Source organism: Pelophylax lessonae (genome assembly GCF_965119305.1).
Source record: "Pelophylax lessonae genome assembly, chromosome: 5".
In the NCBI taxonomy this organism is placed as follows: domain Eukaryota; kingdom Metazoa; phylum Chordata; class Amphibia; order Anura; family Ranidae; genus Pelophylax; species Pelophylax lessonae.
In genome coordinates, this window is record NC_138772.1 from 79,426,439 (window position 1) to 79,446,270 (window position 19,832).

At 45.4% G+C, this 19,832-nt stretch overlaps 1 protein-coding gene across 11 annotated transcripts in view; it reads right to left on the reverse strand.

Annotated features, from left to right (window-relative positions):
* The window catches only part of ABI1 (abl interactor 1), a 144,953-nt gene that overhangs the window by 84,445 nt on the left and 40,676 nt on the right, over nt 1-19,832 (reverse strand). For all 11 annotated transcript variants that reach the window (XM_082258560.1, XM_082258567.1, XM_082258565.1 and 8 more), the window contains exon 2: nt 9,467-9,634. In XM_082258560.1, coding sequence (XP_082114686.1) covers nt 9,467-9,634 — 168 coding nt within the window. The remainder of the gene's footprint in view (nt 1-9,466; nt 9,635-19,832) is intronic.

A 19,832-nucleotide genomic window follows, 5' to 3' on the forward strand; every position in this document is an offset into this window, starting at 1 on the left:
AATGGCTATAAGCATAGATGTAAGAGTCAAGTTAAGGCAATGTGGTGATCATAGTTAAAAAATAATATAAATAAATTTAAATAAAAATAAAAAGCTGTTTTGATGAAGGAAAAAGTTTATTATATACTCTTAATGAAGAGGAAAGCATAGAAAGCTAAACAGCTTTTATGCTTGTGAAGGTTGTCCAGGACCCTTACGACTCACTTTTAGCAGCGTACGGTTCCAAAAGGCAGCGTCTCTCAAGGTGTTTCCTCTTCCTCTTGCTGCGAGGAATGGATCCCCGAGTCAGTTCCCCAGCCTCTTAAAGCGGTTTGCGCATGCGCGTTGCTGCGCGATACCGCGTGACCCAGCTATGATACGCTAGGAGTATATAATTAGTTGAGAAATTCTAGGAAAATGTTTAAATAATGCATTACAAATTTACCTTAACCTATTTGATTTGTAGTCGACTAAAACTAAAAATAGCATTTTAGTCGACTTAAGCCCCGTACACACGCACCGATTGTTGGCCGATCGGCCGTCTTTTGTCCAGTGTTGTTGTGTTGGTTGAAATGTGCTCTAGACTTGCACTGGACTTTTGTTGGCCGACAGAAACCAACTTCAGAAGTGATGTCATGTGCTGGTTAACTTTCCGTGTGTTTTTCTTCTCTGAGCATGCCCAGTCTTGCTCATCTGTACCGTGGTTTTTCGCCAATCCTTGAGCGCAATTATAAAAAGAGTGGCATGTTGGTATCCATTTACTCAATTGGGGTATATAGTGATTTTTTTTTTTTTTGCTTCTTTAAAAAAAAAAAAAAAAAAAAACCACGGGATTTTCGACTTACCGTAAAATCCATGTTTCTGATGTTCATTGGCGGACACTGCTTCAGATCTTCATAGCCATTGTATCATCCTGCCCCCTACAGGAGTAGGACACTCGGCAGAAAAAAAGTCTGGCTACGCTCATGGGCAGTCCCAGGGGGTATACTCCCTCTCTCTGCTATAGGTACTCAGTTTAGTTACAAGCAGTGTCAGAATTACAACTGCACAGAAGGGTGGGTGCCGTGTCTGTCAATGATCAGAGAAATGATTTTACGGTAAGTCAAAAATACGATTACCTCTTCCATTCACTGACGGACACCGATTCAGATCTTCATAACCGTTGGGACATTCCAAAGCAGTGTTAAACATGAGGGGAGGGAACAGCAAAAAAAATTCCCAAGGCTAAACAGTAGCCAACCAGGCAAGAGGAGCTCAACCAACAACTGGAGCCCACCTGAAAAAAAAAAGTAAACCCTCGAAGAGGATCAGGTCCTCTCAGCAGCCTGCAAAACCTTGCGCCAAAAGAATCTGCAGATGCCAACACATCCACTTTACAAAACCTTGTAAAAGTGTGCACCGACGTCCAAGTGGCCACCTTGCAAACATGCGTCACTGATGAAGGACGACAAAAAGTCCTGGAGGCGTTAAGTACCCGAGTAGCGTGCGCTGTAAAAGGGAAAGGAGGAACCTGACCCTTGATGGAATAGGCCTGAATCACGGTCTGATCCATCAGGAAATGGTCGCAGAGAAAGCGGACAACCCCGTTACGAGGCCCATCTGTGAGCAAAGAGAGTGACTTCCTGAAAGACTCCATAGCTACCAGGTACACCCTAAATTATCCAGACCACATCCAAAGCATGCAAGGGAAATGCCTTTAGAAGATTAGGCCTGGGACACAGGGAAGGCAACACAATGTCTTCATTCAAAAGGAAAATCAGAGACAACCTTTGGAAGGAACGATGGACGAGGCAAAGAACCACCTTACCCCTGTGAATTAACTGGTAAGGTGAACGACAGGCTAACGTCGCCAGTTCAGATACCTTGCACGCAGAGGTGATAGCCATCAAAAAGGCCACAATCTGGGACAGCTTAAGCAAGGAAATCTCCCGAAGATTCTCAAAGGGAGGCTATTGGAAGACCGAAAGCACCAAATTGAGGTCCCAAGGCGGCAACGGAGCTCGCACTGGAGGAACCAAAAATACCATTGTATGTGGAAGACGTACGTTGCATGGTGCGAGTCTTGGGGTTCATCCTCGCTCCTTCCAGGTGGCTCAGATCTTGAACTTCCTTCAATGGGGGGGGGGGGGGGGTTGAACTAAAATTGGTCTTTTTCTCAAGGCCAAATATCTGTTCAACCACCCGTTGAAGGAAGGTCAAGATCTGAGCCACCGGGAAGGAGCGAGGATGAACCCCAAAAAACTCGCAACATGCATCCTCCACATACAACGGTAGATCTTCCTAGAGCTAGTTTTCCTAGCTTTTAACAGTGTAGGAATCAGACTCAGATAAACCCCTATCCTTCAGCACCTGGCGTTCAACAGCCAAGCCATCAAAGCCAGCGACTGTAAAGCAGGATGGAAGATCGGTCCTTGAGACAGCAGATGCTCCCCAAGAGGAAGCTGCCAAGGAACGTTGGCAACAAGCCGCACTAGATCAACGTACCAAGCCCGATGAGGCCAGTCCAGAGCCACTAAGATGACCGGAATCCCTTCTGCTTCGACCCTGCGTAGAAGAGTCTTGGCAGAAGCTTGAGAAGAGGGAAGGTGTAAATCAGACGATACTGATCCCCACGGGGCCACCAGCACGTCAGGGGCATCTGCCAGACGATCCCTTGACCGAGCCACAAACCTCTGCAACTTTCTCAAGGGTTGCCCACCGGAGACAACTGATGAAACCCCTCCGGATGAAGGGACCACTCCCCTGGGTCCAACGCCTGCTGACTGAGGTAATCCGCCTGCCAGTTTTCCTACCCCCCTGGAATGTCTACGGCGAAGAGGGCTGAGACGAACTGTTCTGCCCACCTTAGAATGCCCGCTACCTCAAGAGCTGCCAGGACACTTCTTGTGCCTCCTTGGTGATTGACATAGGCCACGGCCGTGGCATTGTCCAAATGAATGCGCACTGGACAACCCTGAAGACGATCCGTCCAATGGTCCAGACAGTCTGATCGCTCAAGTCTTGACTCTTCCAGCGTCCAGATCACCTGAGAAGAATACTTGCCGAGGATGGCTCCTCAGCCGGACAGGCTGGCATCTGTGGTGACAACTGTTCAATACAAGGGGAGGAATGATTTGCCCAGTCGAAGTGCCAGAGAATGAAGCCACCATATCACTGACTCCTTCATTCCATGACTCAGCCAGATCTGATTGTCCAGAGACTGCAGAGTCTTGTCCCATTTGGTCAGAATCTCCCTTTGCAGGGACCTCGAAGCCACCATATTATGGATCCCCTCGTACCCCGACTCAACAGGATCAGATTGTCCAAAGACCGTGTCCCATTTGGCTAGAATCTTTTTGCAGAGCTATGGTATGGAACTGAGAAAACTGAGAGAACAGAACCCCCTCAAAAAAGGTAGAACCATCAGGCCCAGCACCCGCATGCAAGTCCGGAGGAATGACCATCTGTTGGACAGCAGGAGAAGAGTTCAAGCCTGCAATTTCTGGAATTTGTCCAGAGGAAGGAGCTCTCTAGCTAAGGCAGAGTCAGGCCCAGGTAGTCCAACTTTGTGGACGGAACCAGGTCAGACGTCTAAAAATCTGGAATCCAGCCGAACTCCCGCAGAGATCATATTGTGATCTCCAGGTTTTCCACCAGAGCAGAAGGAGACCCAGGCTCACCGGAAGGAAATCGTCCAAGTAGCCCAGTACCGAAATCCCCCATTGGCATAGCAAAGCTAGCACCAGGGCTAACACTTTTGCGAAGACCCGAGGACCAGAGGTGAGACCAAAAGTGTAATGCCACAAACTGATAATGCTCCACTCCAAGGCAAAGCAGGGGGAAGCGCTGTGACTGGCACATATATTGGAATGTGAAGGTAAGCATCCTTGATGTCGATAGAGGCAAGGAAATCCCCTTGACGCAGGGATGCCACCGCCGTGGGAATGGACTCCATTCTGAACTTCTGTATCCGCACATTGCCTTCTTTCCTGGGAACTGATAACAGGTTTAAGTAAAAACCCTGAAAACGTTCCGAAGTCAGAACCGGGACAAATCACCCCTTGATGTAACAGATCTTGTACCACCTCAAACAGACCTTGTAAGCGGTCCGGGGACAGGTGCAAGTTAGAAGGAAAGAACTTTGCAGGTGAACAAGAGCGAAACTCGATCTTGTAGCCGGACCAAATGACTTAGTGGACCCACTTGTCTTGCAACAGGGAAGTCCACGGGTCCGGAAACCAGCAAAGATCGCCCCACAACCCTAATACGGGTGAGGGTGCACCTTCATGCTGAAGGAGCCTTGTCCGCGGGTCTGGAGAAGCTCACTCTCGGCTTGCCAGACCAGGCTCGTTTGGACCCTGGAGGGATAAAAAAAAAAAAAAACGTATGAGCCGAAAAGGAAGGCCCACGCCTACAACGAGGTTCCTTGCCCTTAGTAGCCTGTGGAAGAAAAGTACTCTTCCCCCCCCTGTGAGACCCTTTAAGAGGTCATCCAGGGTAGCTTCAAACAGGCAATCTCCTTGAAAGGGAAGATCAGTCAATGCCTTTTTTTTTTTTTTTTTGAAGCCTGCTCCACAGGCCAGCATTTGAGCCAAAAGACACACTGAAGGACCACTCTCAAAAGAGAGCTGAGCCACTAGGGGAGCCGCATCCAAAGAGGCATCACAGATAAACTGCAGCACCTGTACCAGCTGACCTGCCAACTCAGCAAAGGCGGGGGGAGCTGTTCTCCCTCCAGGTCACGGTGTAAAAGTTTAGCCAACTCGGTCACAGTTTGCGACACCAGAGCAACGGCGAATACCAGCCTCAGTGCCGAACCAGAGTGTACATATTGCAGACCACAGGGAAAGGGGGGGGGGGGGGGTAGGATAGGGGACAGATGACAAAGGGGGTGCCTAATGGGATGGAAGGAAACCTGGGGGTCCGACCGCCTCAAAGGAGGGAGGGGGTAAAGCTACTCACCATACCAGGAACCAGGTGGGCACAACTTCAGAGACAGTACCCCCCTCTCTCCATCGAAATTGGGGGTGGGGGGCTGTCGACCAGGAGTTAGGCTGCGCCTCGGGCCGAGACCCGGTCGTGTGCAACGATGTGAGACGTTTAACTCGCAGGTCAGCCCCCGTCCAGTGGGGCTATGTCACGGCTGACCTAGCGTGGAGTTGAGGTCTGCGCGCTCTCGCTGGCCAGACTGGGGTGACCACTGGATCCAGATTATCCAGCCCACTGCCCAGTCCGGCAGTTGATTGTAGATCTCACAGGAAAAATCCAGGAGAAAAAAAAAAAAAGATTCTATCTAAAAAGAAAAAATTGCCAAAGACTCCAGCAAGGAACTATGTCCTTACTCCTGACTAGGCAAAAAAAAAAACTGTGTGCCCTATAAGCAGAGAGGGAGTATACCCCTTGGGGATTGCCCATGGGTGTAGCCAGACTTTTTTTCTGCCTAGTGTCCTACTCCTGCAGGGGGCAGTATAACCAACGGTTATGAAGATTTGAAGCTGTGTCCGCAAATGAACAGAAGAGAAACACAGATTTAAACTTGTAAACAAAAAGCGCCAGAAAAAGCCTGGTCGTAAAGTGGTTAATTTGCTTGCCAGGAACAGCTACTACACCCACCTTTAGAAAAACGCAAGTCACCCACCATAACAAAAAATACAAGTTTCCTTCACCTCAACTAATGAATCTTAATTCTTTCATATAAATAAGAAAACATCCTTCAGAAAATGTCAGTGACATTTATTTATGCAGAAACTGCAAAAAATGGACTAATGAGGTGGAAAAAATAGAAATATCAACAAAATATACAGAAAATGCTATACCGTCACAAGACGAGAGAAGTTACAAGAAGTGAGGGGAAGAAAGAAGCTGCAAGAGAAATGGGAAGACATAAAAAAAAGAGGAACACTGAACATTTATAGACTGTGCACTCAGAATTTCTCTTCAGATGACAGAGCTACACCACAAGCCTCGTCCATAACAACGCTAAAAGGTTTGTGCCATCTGCACCGCCTGACTTTTAGGGCAAATGAATGCACTGAGCCGACTGGATCAGTACAGACAGGCACACCGCCTGAAGTCACACTGCTGCAGAATTAGTGTTAGCATTCAAAGTCTGTATGAACAGGACCTTAATCCTGAAGGGTAACCTGCTTCTCTTACCTTCTCTGGTTCTTCCTTTACCCACTCGTCAAAATGCTAAAGGAATTTTTAAATAAAACCTGTGTGTTTAAGACCCACTGAAATCTGGGTCTCAGTGCTTCTCTACGCAATGCAGGAAGATCCTGGTGGTGTAAGGGGCAGGCAGGGTACAGAAGATAGATTCCCAGAACATCATAGCACCCTGACTCAATACTCTTTAGAAGCCCTCTTTAGAAAACCCTGAAACAGTGGGCCGTTTACTGGCACCTAGGGTGCACTGCACTGCTCCTGCGGGTTAGCTGCGCTTTGCCATAGACTTCTATTATGCTGTATCTTGCAGGCATGCTGCACTTTCAAAAAGCTTGTCAAACCCAAAGGATAAAATAGAAGTGCGCTTCCATGGGTCAAGGGCGAGGGCCACATGAAAGGGCTCTGAGGTCCACAGGTTGAGCACCCCTGTTTTAGAGGCACATGTTGCAGGGATAGAGAAACATAGGGGGACAAGAGATGACCTTTGAAATAACAGATTTAAAAGATAAAACAAGCTTTCCTCTTTTGCATACACCAATAAAAAATGTTATACATTATACAACCCTGTGAAAAGGCTGAAGAATCTTAGAAGTTAAATGAGCACTCGAACACTAGTGGATTAAAAATACAGCCAGATGATCATAGGAAATGCAACAGATTCTAGCATGTAAAGCTACTGAAGGAACAGTTTCACCTGCGACAGAAAAAAAAAAACACAATCTTCACACCAACTAAGAAAGTTAACTCTGATACACGCTGTATTATTTCTTGAGGAATTTAAGCATCAATCTAAATGTCAAAAGCAGCTGCAGTCACTCGAGTCGCAGCGAGAATGGAAAATGTTTTATTGCAGTTGGAGATTATGCAAATTCTGTTCATGCTCCAAAACCGAAAATAAACTAAATGTCAGCAGGTGTGCTACAGTCCTTCATGAATATATCCATCACATACAAAAGAATATGGTATCTCACACACCTATAAAAATGTATGGTTTGCTTTTTTTTTTACCCCGTACACACGGGCTGAATGCTGGTCGACATTAGCCAGTACAGTAGATACCGGTCGACATTTGGCCTGTGTGTGCGGGTCCTTGTTTGACAGAAGTCGACCTCTGTTGAATGAGCTTGCTGGAAAACCAGCAGCTGATGGGCATCCAGTGTGTTCTGGTGGGGGGCGGTCCCCCTGTCAGAACAAAAAAAAAAAAAATAGCTCAGCAGGGGGGATCGCTATACTAAAATCTCAACATTAGTACAGCGACCTCTCCCAATGTGCAGAACGAAACAAAAAAATTTTATAAAAAATTACTGGGTGTACCAGGCTTTAGAAAAATAAAACTGCATGCCAAAAGTAGCCAATAGATTCAGAGATAAAAAGGCAGCTAAAAGATCTAAACTCTTCCTTTAAAAACGTTTTGCGCGCACACACAATAAGAATAGACAAACGATTGTCCGTTTTGTCGTTTTGCATGTTAGTCTCATATTGAAAACCAATAGGTTACTAAAGTTACAAAAAGTCTTGTACAACAGAATACAACTTCAGAAGTGACGCGTTTTATTTAGGAGGTGCCGAACGGAAATTTTGGTGCCGAAACCAAAAATGACAGTAAAAAAAAAAAAAAAAATTATTATCTATATATGTATTATGTTCGGCTTTTTAATATAATTTAAAGGAATATTACTTTATTGCCGACCATTACCGCCACCTTTAGTGCAAGAAAAGCTCAAGAAAAATGCAGCCGTTTAAATTCTACTGGTCCGTTGTGCTCCCGTTGTGGTGTTAAAATTCTTGCTTGCTGCATTTTTGGTCAGTTAAAAACTGTACCTCCCCATTGAAAAAAACAGCAAGAACGCATCAATAATGCACCCGTGTTACGTTTGTGATGCAATTTTTGAGTCACATGGCCTATGAATAAAACCACCATAGGCACAGTAAAATCGCGTATGTTTTTGGCACCTTTATCTCCATGGGCAAAAGGCCGAAAAACAATTTTCGGCCGCCGAAATTTCGGTGCCTCCGAGTTTTATTGTAGTGTAATGTATTCTTTAATTTCCGAACATGCGTGGTCTTGGCCACATGATTTTGTTCGTACAAATACTACACTAATTTCTGGAAACTTGTTCAATTATCATACTAGAAAACATTTTCGTGCTTGTCCCTTCAGATAATTTTGCATGAACGGCTCTCCAAAGCGGTGTACAAAATGATCAGATGATGGCTCCAAAAAGCGGTATTTTGTTTGTCTCATCATGTGTACTAGGCATAAGGGTGGTTTCACACTGCTGTGCTGTAGTTTGGTCACAGTGCGGGTGCGGCACAGTGTGCCTGCAGTTTCATGCAGGTTACCCGCAGTTTCCTATAGGCTAGTATGCGTTTTTGGTGTGTTTTCTGAAAGCATCAGTCCTGCATGCAACATCTTTAGTGCTCTTTCAGAAAAAAAATGCCAAAATCTTAGGGAAACCAGGGGTAACCTGCAGGGAAACCACAGGTACACTGCGCTGTGGCCAAACCGTAATACGTCAATGTGAGAACCCGTCCTAACCCTGTCACATGCTCCCAGCATTCTTACTGGCACGTTATTTGATGGTACTGACTAGTACAGAGCTCATCTTACATAGAGGGAATGGGAATATACTGAGATTTGCATAGTTTGCTTCCTTTATCCCTGGAAATACTGATTCAGTCTTCAAAGAAGGTAACCTCTGCGTTGTCTTCATTATATGCAGATTTTGGAATGCCAAAGTTTAGGAGAGATCTACCTTAGAGGGAAATACACAGGCTGCCATTGATAAACTCTTTTTAATACTAACCTGGAACTAGTAATCAGATCAGTTTGAACTCTCCTCTTAATAACTGCATTCTTGCTTTAAGTCCATGATTCCGTAATTGAGACCAGAGACGGTCAGGCAACTACCATTTAAAAAAAAAAAAAAACAAACAAAAACCTACATATTTCTTTTGCAAATAGTTTCACTGAGATAAGCTCACAAGTCTATAGATCAGGTCCAGCCTACATTTAACCTAGTAGCGATGAAAGCAAATCATTAAATGCGGATAACATTAACAATTCGCAGAGGTCAGTGGGAACCGTCGGCGATTCAGGTGCAATGTGGGAAACCGCACTGGATTTGCACCAGTGTGAACAGAGCCTAATAAGAAAGATGGAATAATCCCTTGTAATATACAGTAGATTTTTTTTAAAGCATGCATAAGCATATGCAAACAGCACCCATCCTTGTTCAGGATTCAAATCTTAGGGAACTCTACCATACTGCAGAGTACTGATGGTAGAGTGGATTCATCTCTTTGGCTTACATGCTCGCTTTGTTCCTCAGTCCTTCCTTACCTGGGAGATGTGATTAATGGAGGATTCCATCCTCCGCAATTGGGAGGCCTGGATGTCGAGCAGCTGCAGCACATTGTTGGCCAATGCATTGATCTGGTAGGCGACACTGGCCAAGGACTGGGTGGTGTAGGCCTTGGTCTCTTCTAGTGCTTTCCGCTTGTCTGGAGCCTGCAAGAGGAATGAAAAAAAAGGTTATTAAACGAGGTGCATGGGATGGATTTATAAGCTGAAGGGTTTCCATGCAGGTTTGTCGGTGCAGTAGTATCATTAACAAGTAGATCCTTGGTATAGGCCCCTTTCACACGGGCTGTCCGATCAGGTTCGTTTGTCGGACCCTCCTCTATGGAGCGGCGGATGTCATTGGACACATGTCTGCAGACACCCGCCACCATCTGATCCACCAAAAACCGGCGGATGGTTCTCCTATTCCCCATTGGATCAAATGGAAACGGACAGGTGGTCTGTTTACTTCTGATTGCTCCATAGAGGAGAGAAGGACTGTGTCCGTGTCCACTCAGCATAGCTAAGCATATCGGTCATCCACCTGCTCAGCGGAGAGATTCCCCGTTGAGCAAGCGGATTCCACTTAGAAGGGGGCCCGTGTGAAAGGGGCCTTAGACTACATTTTACATCCAAGAAGATATAAAAGGAAGGCAATTTCCATATATTTTCTTTCCTTCACCTGTACGTGTGTGTGTGTGTGTGTGTATACACACACACATAGTATTACATACCCAAACGCATGCACGTGCCCATTTCACACACTAATACATGTACACACACAAAAACCACAGAATCATGAAGACTATTCTTCCATTCCCCATGTATGCACACTGTATGAAAGTCCCATGTGTAAACATGCCTCGGTTCGATCTACCTTATGAATGTGCAAATAGACATTCATCTAGCCATAACCTTGCATGACTCGCATACTTCAAATGCTTTTAAAATCACAGTTGTGACATCCAACCTCACACTGCCAAAGGGACATTTCATGTTAACTCTTAACGTCCACAAAATGAAAGCTGTGAAATGAATGTGGCAAGCACTACACCATGCCAAACTACAAGGCTTCCATTTAACAAGGTGCACAAAAAACCCAATGCAAACCGTAAGGAAAAAAAAAAAAAGTCTTAGATTTAATATTCTGAAATATGTATTCTGACTGCTAGTCCATTGCTTACTACACCCCATTAATTTTTCTATTTGACGGCCCCTAAGGGCTACCTGAACATCTGAAAGAGAAAAACGTTGTACATTAAACACACAGATCCAGCTGACCTCAGATCTTAGAGGTAGAAAACCCAAAAGCAAACATCGATTATATTGCAGCTCACTAATTCTTAGATGCGGTGGCTGCTTTATTCTTGTGCTTACTTTCCTTTATTTTCACATGATGATCCAGCCAGTAGGTCTATTTCAGTAGAACAAGCTGTAGCAATAAGGCCCCTTACAGACAGGGCAGGCCCAGTTGGAGTCCATCTGTTAAGTGGGAAATCAGTCTGCTGATCCCCACTGAGCAGGTAGATGGTTGGTCCGTGTCCCCTTCGCTTATGAAGAGCAGACACAGCCGATCTTCTCTATGGGCAGCAGGATGTAACCAAACTGCCATCTGATCCACTGGACTTCAGTTTTTAGCAGACCGGGTCGAATTGGATGTTAGTAGGCGTCAACGGCACATCCATTGACACCCGTCTGCTTCACAGAGGAGACTGGAGGATCCGATCGGGTCAACCTGAAAAACTGGCAGGCAGACCCAAAATCGGTCTGCTTGTGTTAAGGGCCCTTAGTGGGTGGAGAGTGGAGACCAACCATTTTCCACTGACAGGGGGTGCTTACAATGGTCCGTTTTTATGTACAACCTTTATGCCAAAAGAAACAAAGCCGTTATTGCAACAGTGGAGTTCAGCTTCAATTTGTTAGTGTATCTAAATCTGCTAACACCCCCCTCCTTCCCTCAGATTAACAATGCTGCCATTTAAAAAGTTGCCCCTTTTCACTCTAATACAGGGGGTGTGTCACTGGACAGATTACCGAGTGAAAAACACAGGTGGGGGGGGGGGGGAGCCTAAATAAAGAAAACCAATGCAGCCACCACAGATAATGATAATTTATATACCTGCAGCACTGGTGGTCTGATTGACCAATTGGCATGCCCAAGTCAGGGCAGGATTTTACACTGTGTACATTTCCCAGAACCAACCCACAACCGAAAGGTGAACTGTAATCATTAATAACTTATGAGAAGGAACTGAAAAAAAAAAGAAAAAAAAAAAAAAAGTACATTTTACTAAGGGAGGGGAAAAAAAAAAAAAAAAAAACAAACACACTAACCCTGATGTGTTCTGATCCCTCGCCATTTTTTTTTTTTTTTAATTTTGGACAAATTTTTGCCTTCAGTGCTACATGAAGACTTTTCAGATTCTTAAAAATAGCTCCATGAATGGAAACTTTTCATATTTGACTGGAGTGTAGCTTTAAAACCCTATTAAAAAACATTCAGTGGACAGCATGAGATCTATACCCTGGGGTCAAACCTGCGAGTTCACCCTGTGGTGCAATTTGACAGCAAAAATGAAAAAAAAAAAAAATGCACCAGAACATGCAAACAGTAGCGCCTGCACTACATCAAATTGCGAGGTACCATGCGGTTTGGTGTGTGCCAATGCACAATACATTACGACCCACAAGCAGATTGCAAGGGGAGCGTGCTGGAACGTGGTGCGGGGAGCGTGCTGGAACGTGGTGCGGGGAGCGTGCTGGAACGTGGTGCGGGGAGCGCGCTGGAACGTGGTGCGGGGAGCGCGCTGGAACGTGGTGCGGGGAGCGCGCTGGAACGTGGTGCGGGGAGCGCGCTGGAACGTGGTGCGGGGAGCGCGCTGGAACGTGGTGCGGGGAGCGCGCTGGAACGTGGTGCGGGGAGCGCGCTGGAACGTGGTGCGGGGAGCGCGCTGGAACGTGGTGCGGGGAGCGCGCTGGAACGTGGTGCGGGGAGCGCGCACGAACAAGTCTTTACCATGCTGTGTTCTGGTGTGAACTGTCCGAGATCCCCCTTGTAGTATTTTTATTACATGTAATTACACAAATCATTAGGCAAGAGTGGACCATCAGGAATGTTGAGTTGGAGAAAGGATAAGGAATAGAAGATAACCCTTGATCTTTATCTGCAGCTCTACCATACATGTCAAAGCATGTCGACAATTCCCCAATGCTTACAGAACAAAACCAGCACAGTGCAGGCTGCAGAGCTGACTCACTGACATGAAATTCCGAGGAGACAAATACAATCTCCTTCTAGACACGCTTGTGGGGTAATTACTGCCTCAGTCCACATAGAGAAAATGTAAAAAGGGATTCTAAAAAGGTCAAAACATTGGTTATCGGAATGCACTCCCTGCGTTAGGGCGAAAAACAGCCCAATACCTCTTCTACCCATCCCCAAAACCCTTACCTGACTCCTCACCGATCCAGCACTGGCCCGGCTGCACAGATGACCCCTGAAAAAGTATCCAGCCGAGGAGGCACCCAAAGCAGGGAGGGGTAGAGAGTGCCAAAGAGGAAGGGAGCGCTCTCTGCAATACCACTGCACACAGCAGATAAGCAGAATTTTTTTTTTTTTATATAAAAAAAAAAAAAAAAAAAAAAAAAAAAGGATCCTTTTAGTATCACTTTACCACTTTAATACCAGGCACTTTCACCCCCTTTCTGACCAAGACCATTTTTTTTCCCAGCTTCCAGTGCTGCTGCACTTTAAAGGACAATTGCACGATGCCCATATGAAATTTTCTTTTTTTTTTTTTTTTTTTTTTTTTTTAAAAGACCGATAAAGCTTTCTTCTGGTGGTATTTAAATCACCAATGTGTGGTGATTTGATTTTTTTTTTTCTAAACAAAAAAAGAAGAAGCAGCACTCACACAAGTGAATCATACACTAAAAAGAGTTTGGGACAACTTTGCTGCAATTGGTATTCTCTTTTATGAATGAGTGGAAAGGTCACCTGAGCAATCGCAGTGTAGTAATAATAAAAAGGATCTGCAACCCTTAGCTTTACAGTCTTCATAATTCAGTAAAATTGAACTCTTATCGCAGGGAATGCCTCTAATCTGACTTCCATCTGTGCTGACTTCTGAGATAGGCGGACAGCCAATCACGCCAGCATGAAATAGGACACACGGGGGCGTTCTGTACAAAGTCTATGTACAAATCTCCCCAACTGTCCTACTACAGGAAAGCAGCATTTGATTTTTTGGGTTTAGTTTTAGAAAAATCTTCCACCTACAGATAGATTTTTTTTATATTTTTGTTTTCTTTTTTTCAATGGAAAAAAAAAAAATTATTATACATATACATAAAAAATATAATGATGTGCTGCAGCACTATTTTTATTAAGGCTATCTGCACAGTTTTATTTCCCCCTGTGAAGTCCAACAAAATCTCTGTGAAGTCTTCCAGTGAGATCCAAGTAATGCAGTTTTCTGTAATGGTGTGGCAAAGATGCTGCACTGCTCCTGAATTCATGAACACTGAAGTTGCCACTCTCATATAGGCTGCATCTGCTTCCTGTACAGTAGGATATTCAAAAAAAAAAAAAAAAAGACACTGTAGCAGGGGGTGTGGCTATTAGCATGGTCACAGGGCTGTAGCCCGCGATCACCATCTGGCCACACCTAGTCCTGCCCACTGCTTTCTGGATTAACAGCACTGCATTGCGTCTTTTACTGCTATGAAAAAAAGTATCCTGTTCTTTGTATTTACTTCCTTTGTCTGACATCCCTGATTTTCCTATCAGTCCCTCTGCTTTCCTTTTAAAAAAAACGAACCACACTAGACATGAAAGCACGGTGTGGTCAGGTTTCTGGTTGTGCTGGGAACTCAGCCTGCTTTCCTTCAATGTTTAGACCTGTGCTGAAACATCTCCCACCCCCATAGCTATTCACTGGGGAGTTCAGTGTCCTGCCGTTTCTCCTCCCCCAGCTCTGAGCTCCTTCTGCAGCCAAGAACAGCGTATGTGATCACTTATAAAAAATTATAATGTTTATATTTTGTTTTGTCTTTATTTGTATTTTACAGTGAACAGGTTGTTTTACAAAGGTGAGGGTTCACATATACTTTAAGTGCCGGCTCACGCTGATCCGACTTGTCAGGCGACTTGGTCACCCAACAAGTAGCTTCCAATGCTGTGCAATGGAACCGTTCTAATCAGAGAGACTCAAGTCGCTTTGACTTAGAAAAAGGTTCCTGCACTATTTTTTTTTGCAAAGTCGGAGGGACTTGCATTGACTTCCATTATGAGAAGTCGTTGCAAGCCGCTGCACGGGCGACTTCATTAGTCGACTTAGAGTCGGATCAGTGTGAACCGACTAATATAGCATATACAATTGCTACACAAGTCATATTGTAATTGGGTGTCATTTAAAAAACGACATTTCCTTTTTAACATGCAGTGCTGTAATTTTCTGTAAAATACAATGCAATATGGCAACCTGGAAGTTTTTAATACACAGATGGTGTACAGAACACCCCTCAGATTGGTCATTCCCTGCTTGTGTGATTGGCTCACTGATTTTCCCAGAAGTCTGAGATTTCTGTCATCCCCTGCAACATAAATGTCCCTTTTGGGGAGATACTCCCAATAGGAAAATCTCATCTAAAAGGGATGCAGACCCAGCAGATTTCCTCAGAGCCCTGCATGTGCAGCAGCTGATTAAGAATTATAAAATCATCCCTATTCAGATTAATATTGCACATGAACAGACAAACAAAAAGCTATTTCTTGAGAATTACATAAGGTAGGAATCTGTAACAAAGTTTGTTAAAATCCTTACAAAAAACGCACATAGATCCCCCAGAGGGGAAGGTTTCTTTCCCCTTCAATAGAACGGCTTCAACAGGTCCTCTAAAAATGTGTTGAGATTGGACAGCTCCCTTATTAGAACTCTTCAACTGGACAGTGGAGGGGCCCTATTCCGTACAAGTCTACGCAGCTTCCAAAACCAGGCCACTTCCATACCATGGCCTAAACTTTAGATGCGGCAAGGAAGAGTTAACACAACTGTTGCTTTCATTATTCAGCTGTCTTTTTACAAAAGGCACCGGGCAATTTGTATGCAGCCTGCGCAATATTTTACTTGCTGCTCCATCCTGGAGACGCTGCTTGGAATACTAGCCTAATCTTCCCCTTATTTATCACTGCTAAGTAGTGGCTGTTTTCACAGAGCGTCTGCAGAGCCCTGCTGCATCGGATCCCCATTACACGGCTCCAACGGCTGCACAGCCACCCAAAACTTCACACTCTTTATTAAAGCACAAAAAGAAAATCGAAGCCATTTGTAGTCCAATATTCATAGAAAGAGGCAGAACTTCCAATTATGGATTGTGTTTTAAATAGAATGGAAAATTCTTGTGCATTTCAATTAAGTGTAAAACAACACGAATATATTTGTGGTCAAACTGAATAATACAAATCAAATGTAATAACTGAAAACACACTGGTGGAGCCATTAACTGAAGACAAAGCCGCTCCAAATTACTTTTCTTGTCGTGCCGCATTTTGCAAGAAAAATCCAGACAGCCAGGGGACAAATTAAACCAGCTGTGTTCCCCAGCACAGTCCCAATACAAGGACAATGCAAGTCACATCTTTAAAACTGCCCAGTTCACACCAACATGCTGGTTTGCTGTGCCCTGGTTGAAAATGGAACATGTTGCATTTAGGCTGGGTTCATAATTATGCGATTGCAGACATCGCACGTGATTCGCACCCCCATTCCTGTACATATCACATGCGATGTTTGTGCAATGCAAATTCAGACAGTTTGTATGCCTGAAATCGCATCAAAATGGTGCAGGACCCTTTTTTGGTCTGCACTGGAATCAAAAAGCAACATGGGTGTTCAGACCCATGCCATCCAATCCCACAGTTCATACTGCGTTCTGCCAATTGTGGGGGGGGGTGTCATTAACTTTATGTTGACATCCACAGCGGTTTGAAGAGCGCAGTTTGTACTGCCTGAGATTCTGAGGTCACCGGTACCACACAGGAATTGCTGTAGTTCCTGCATCGAACTAGTGCAAACCTAGCCTAAAAAGTAGTTGTAAACCCTTACACGTACCCAATAAAGTGACTGGCCTCATTATAAACTGAAACAAATCCTCCTATAAAAAGGTTTTACCTGTTTATCTGCAGTGTTCTTTTCCCCACATCTGTAGACAGTGCTGCATTCTAAAGCTTGTTTGAGCCGCCAGAAGCAAAAAAAAAAAAAAAGGGGGGGGGGGCTGAAGTTACACTCTGCGAAGCTCAGCAAGGAAAGTTCCGAGAGCCATTTGGAGAGAAGAGACACCCCCTCCCTCACAGCACAGAGCTGAGGCTGTCACCATTTTTCTCTTGGTGTCAGGAAAACTTGTCAGAAGTGACTCATGTGGATATTAGAGGAATGGGGCAGTAGACAGAAATAGTGCTATGGACTGAGACAAGTACACAATATAGAGGAATATGTTCATATTTCATGTCTGAAGAGAACAACCATTTTAAAGGGCTAGTTTACCTTCTCAGAAAAACCCTACAGACCCCCCAATCCCACCCCTCTTTGGTAACCCGCTGCAGCTTCATGGGTGATGCTCTGTTAGTGCCCAGGCAGTGGTCCAGAGGTCAGTCATCTTCCTCTTCTTTATGCAGAGCTTCTGGGACAGATCAGAGCAATGCTCTGTGCTTGTGATGACCAATCAGAATTGCTGTGATCGGTCCTGGAAGCCTCCAAAAAGAAGGAGAAGAGGCTGGATCTCCAGGTCCAATAGAATATCCCCTTGATGAGGACACGTGATCCTGCGTCAATTAAGGCACGTGACCCTGTGTCCATACACATAGGTGAGGGGCAAGGACAATGACGGCAACCGGCAGCTAGACAGAACCAGCTCCCAGGAGTGTAGACTGACGGCTTGCAGGCATTAAACTGCTGTTGGGAGGAAATTTTGTATGCTTTGACTGGTGTGCTGGAACCACCGGCAAAATGGGAGTACTCATACTATGGTTTTTAATAAAGATATGCTTTTAAGGGTATAAGCGCTATGGAATTCTTTCTTCGTAGGTGGCATTGCAACGGTGCTGTGGAGGAGTGGAGTGAGGAGACAAGCAGTATGTATTGGTGCTAACTGGATGCTTATCCCCAGGCCGGGAAGAGGCAAAAGGGCGTTATTAGACCGAGCTTAGGTGTGAGGTCACATAATTTGAGGTGAGAACCCAACTATAAGGGGGGACTCATGGTGGCACATGGATGGCGTTCATTTAACTGCACGGAAGGAGAAGGAAGAGTGAGCACCGTATACAACATGGATGTCGGTGGCGGGAAGGATCATCACAATAGATTTACATAGTTGTGGGCTTTATGTTTTTAAAGAAACATCTGATCACTAGTAATAATTCCCGTTATCTATAGTATAGCACACACTTGTCACAGCTGAGGTTTTAGCAGTTTATTACTACTCATACATTTTTGATTGTTTTATATATTATTTAGCGCAGCACTAAAGTTTGTTTTATTATGGATTTCTAATCCTTGGACTGCTGCACTGGCTTTGTGGGCACTAACCGCTCATCACCCACATGGGCACTACCAGCTCATTACCCACATAAGTACAGCAGGGACTTGAGGGGGGGGGGGGGTTGAGAATTTGTAGGGCATTGGTTCACCTTTCCATTTTTTTCCTGAGAAGATTAACGTACGAGTTTAAAATGCAGCACCTTTGTGAGGATTGTAATGCTGATAGACTATGGTGCATGCCCTCAAATCAGCTAATCAGAAATGTGTCCTGCCAATTTGAGCACCCAAGCTGCCAATAAGACCTGCAATCACCTACATTCTTCACCAATTTATGTAGAGCTGTGCAAGAAAATTAGGAGACATACATGGATGCTCGTCTCCCTCCCCCCATTTCACACCTCAATAAACCTAGCACTGCCTCCCTTCGGTCAGCTGGCACTAAAAGATTTGGTGAACATATGGGGCTCTGACATCACCGCCAGGCACAGGGTCTCTGCTCAATATCAGCCCTTCAGGATATGTTCTCAAAAGGCTACATACGACTGTGTACTGGAAGGACGAGGTTGGATTTCTGCTCTCCAACATTACCTTCCGCGCACAGGCTGCACTGCAGTAAAGCCTGGTACACACTACTAAAACTGACAGCTCAGGTCAGAGCCCCTGTACTAACAATCCGATGTTAGTACAGCGATCTCCACCACTGTGCTATTGTGTTCTGACAGGGGGAAGCCCCCCCCCCCCACCTGAACACTCCGTTCAGTGCTCTCAGCCATTGGCTGAGAGTGCTGATCAGGAGCCGGTCAGCTGCTGGTTTTCCAACATGCTTGAACCGAACAGCTCCCGTACAATGCCGCCCGACATTCGGTCCGTGTGTACTTCGCTTATGGCTACATTCACACAGACATTTTCAGGTACAGATGTCCTGTAGCATAAGAATCCACAGGAGCGGTGTGCATCCTGTTAAAGTGATGGACTACAAACATTTTACCCTTGAAACTTCTGCTGTTGGGAAATACATCAAATAGCGTATGCACGGGTAAGACCCCGTTCACACTGGGGCGACGCTACTTGCCGGGGTGTCCTCACAGGTCACGGTGCACAGCTCGCACCGCAACCTCGGAGCGGCTGGCACGGACTTCATATCATTGAAGTCAATGCAGGTCGCCCCAAAGAAGCTCCGGACCCTTTTTCTAAGTCGGAGCGACTTGTGTCGCTCCTATTAGAACGGGTCCACAGCTACTCTATGGAAGGCGACCTGTCAGGCGACCAGGTCGCCTGACAGGTCACCCCAGTGTGAACGGAGTCTAAGACAACTGGGGGAAAAAAAAAAGCCACCACACAAAACACACACACTATAATCTTTAAAGAGCTTGCGTTTTACAAATGTATAGGTGCATAAATGTCCATACGTTTAGATATGTAAAATGTGTAATTAAAGCAAACGTAAAAAAGAACGACATCCTCCTCAAGGAGGAATTGATTGCCACCCTAAACAAAACTGAGGAAACTTTTGGGGAGAGGTGGAGGCACTGGCGAGATTTCACTTGCACTGATGGCTCCTTACAGGCTCTATCCCAATCCTAGTTGACCACCGGACATGCCATACCTCAGTTTGCGGGCCTTGAGGGGCGAGTGGCCCATTGGGAGTAACCCTCAGATTTTCTTTACTCCCTATCCCTTACTTCTCTACTCCCCCCCCCCCCACCCTCCTATCCCTTACTTCTCCTCTTCCCCCCCACCCTCCTATCCCCCCCCACCCTCCTATCCCTTACTTCTCTTCTCCCCCCCCACCCTCCTATCCCTTACTTCTCTTCTCCCCCCCCACCCTC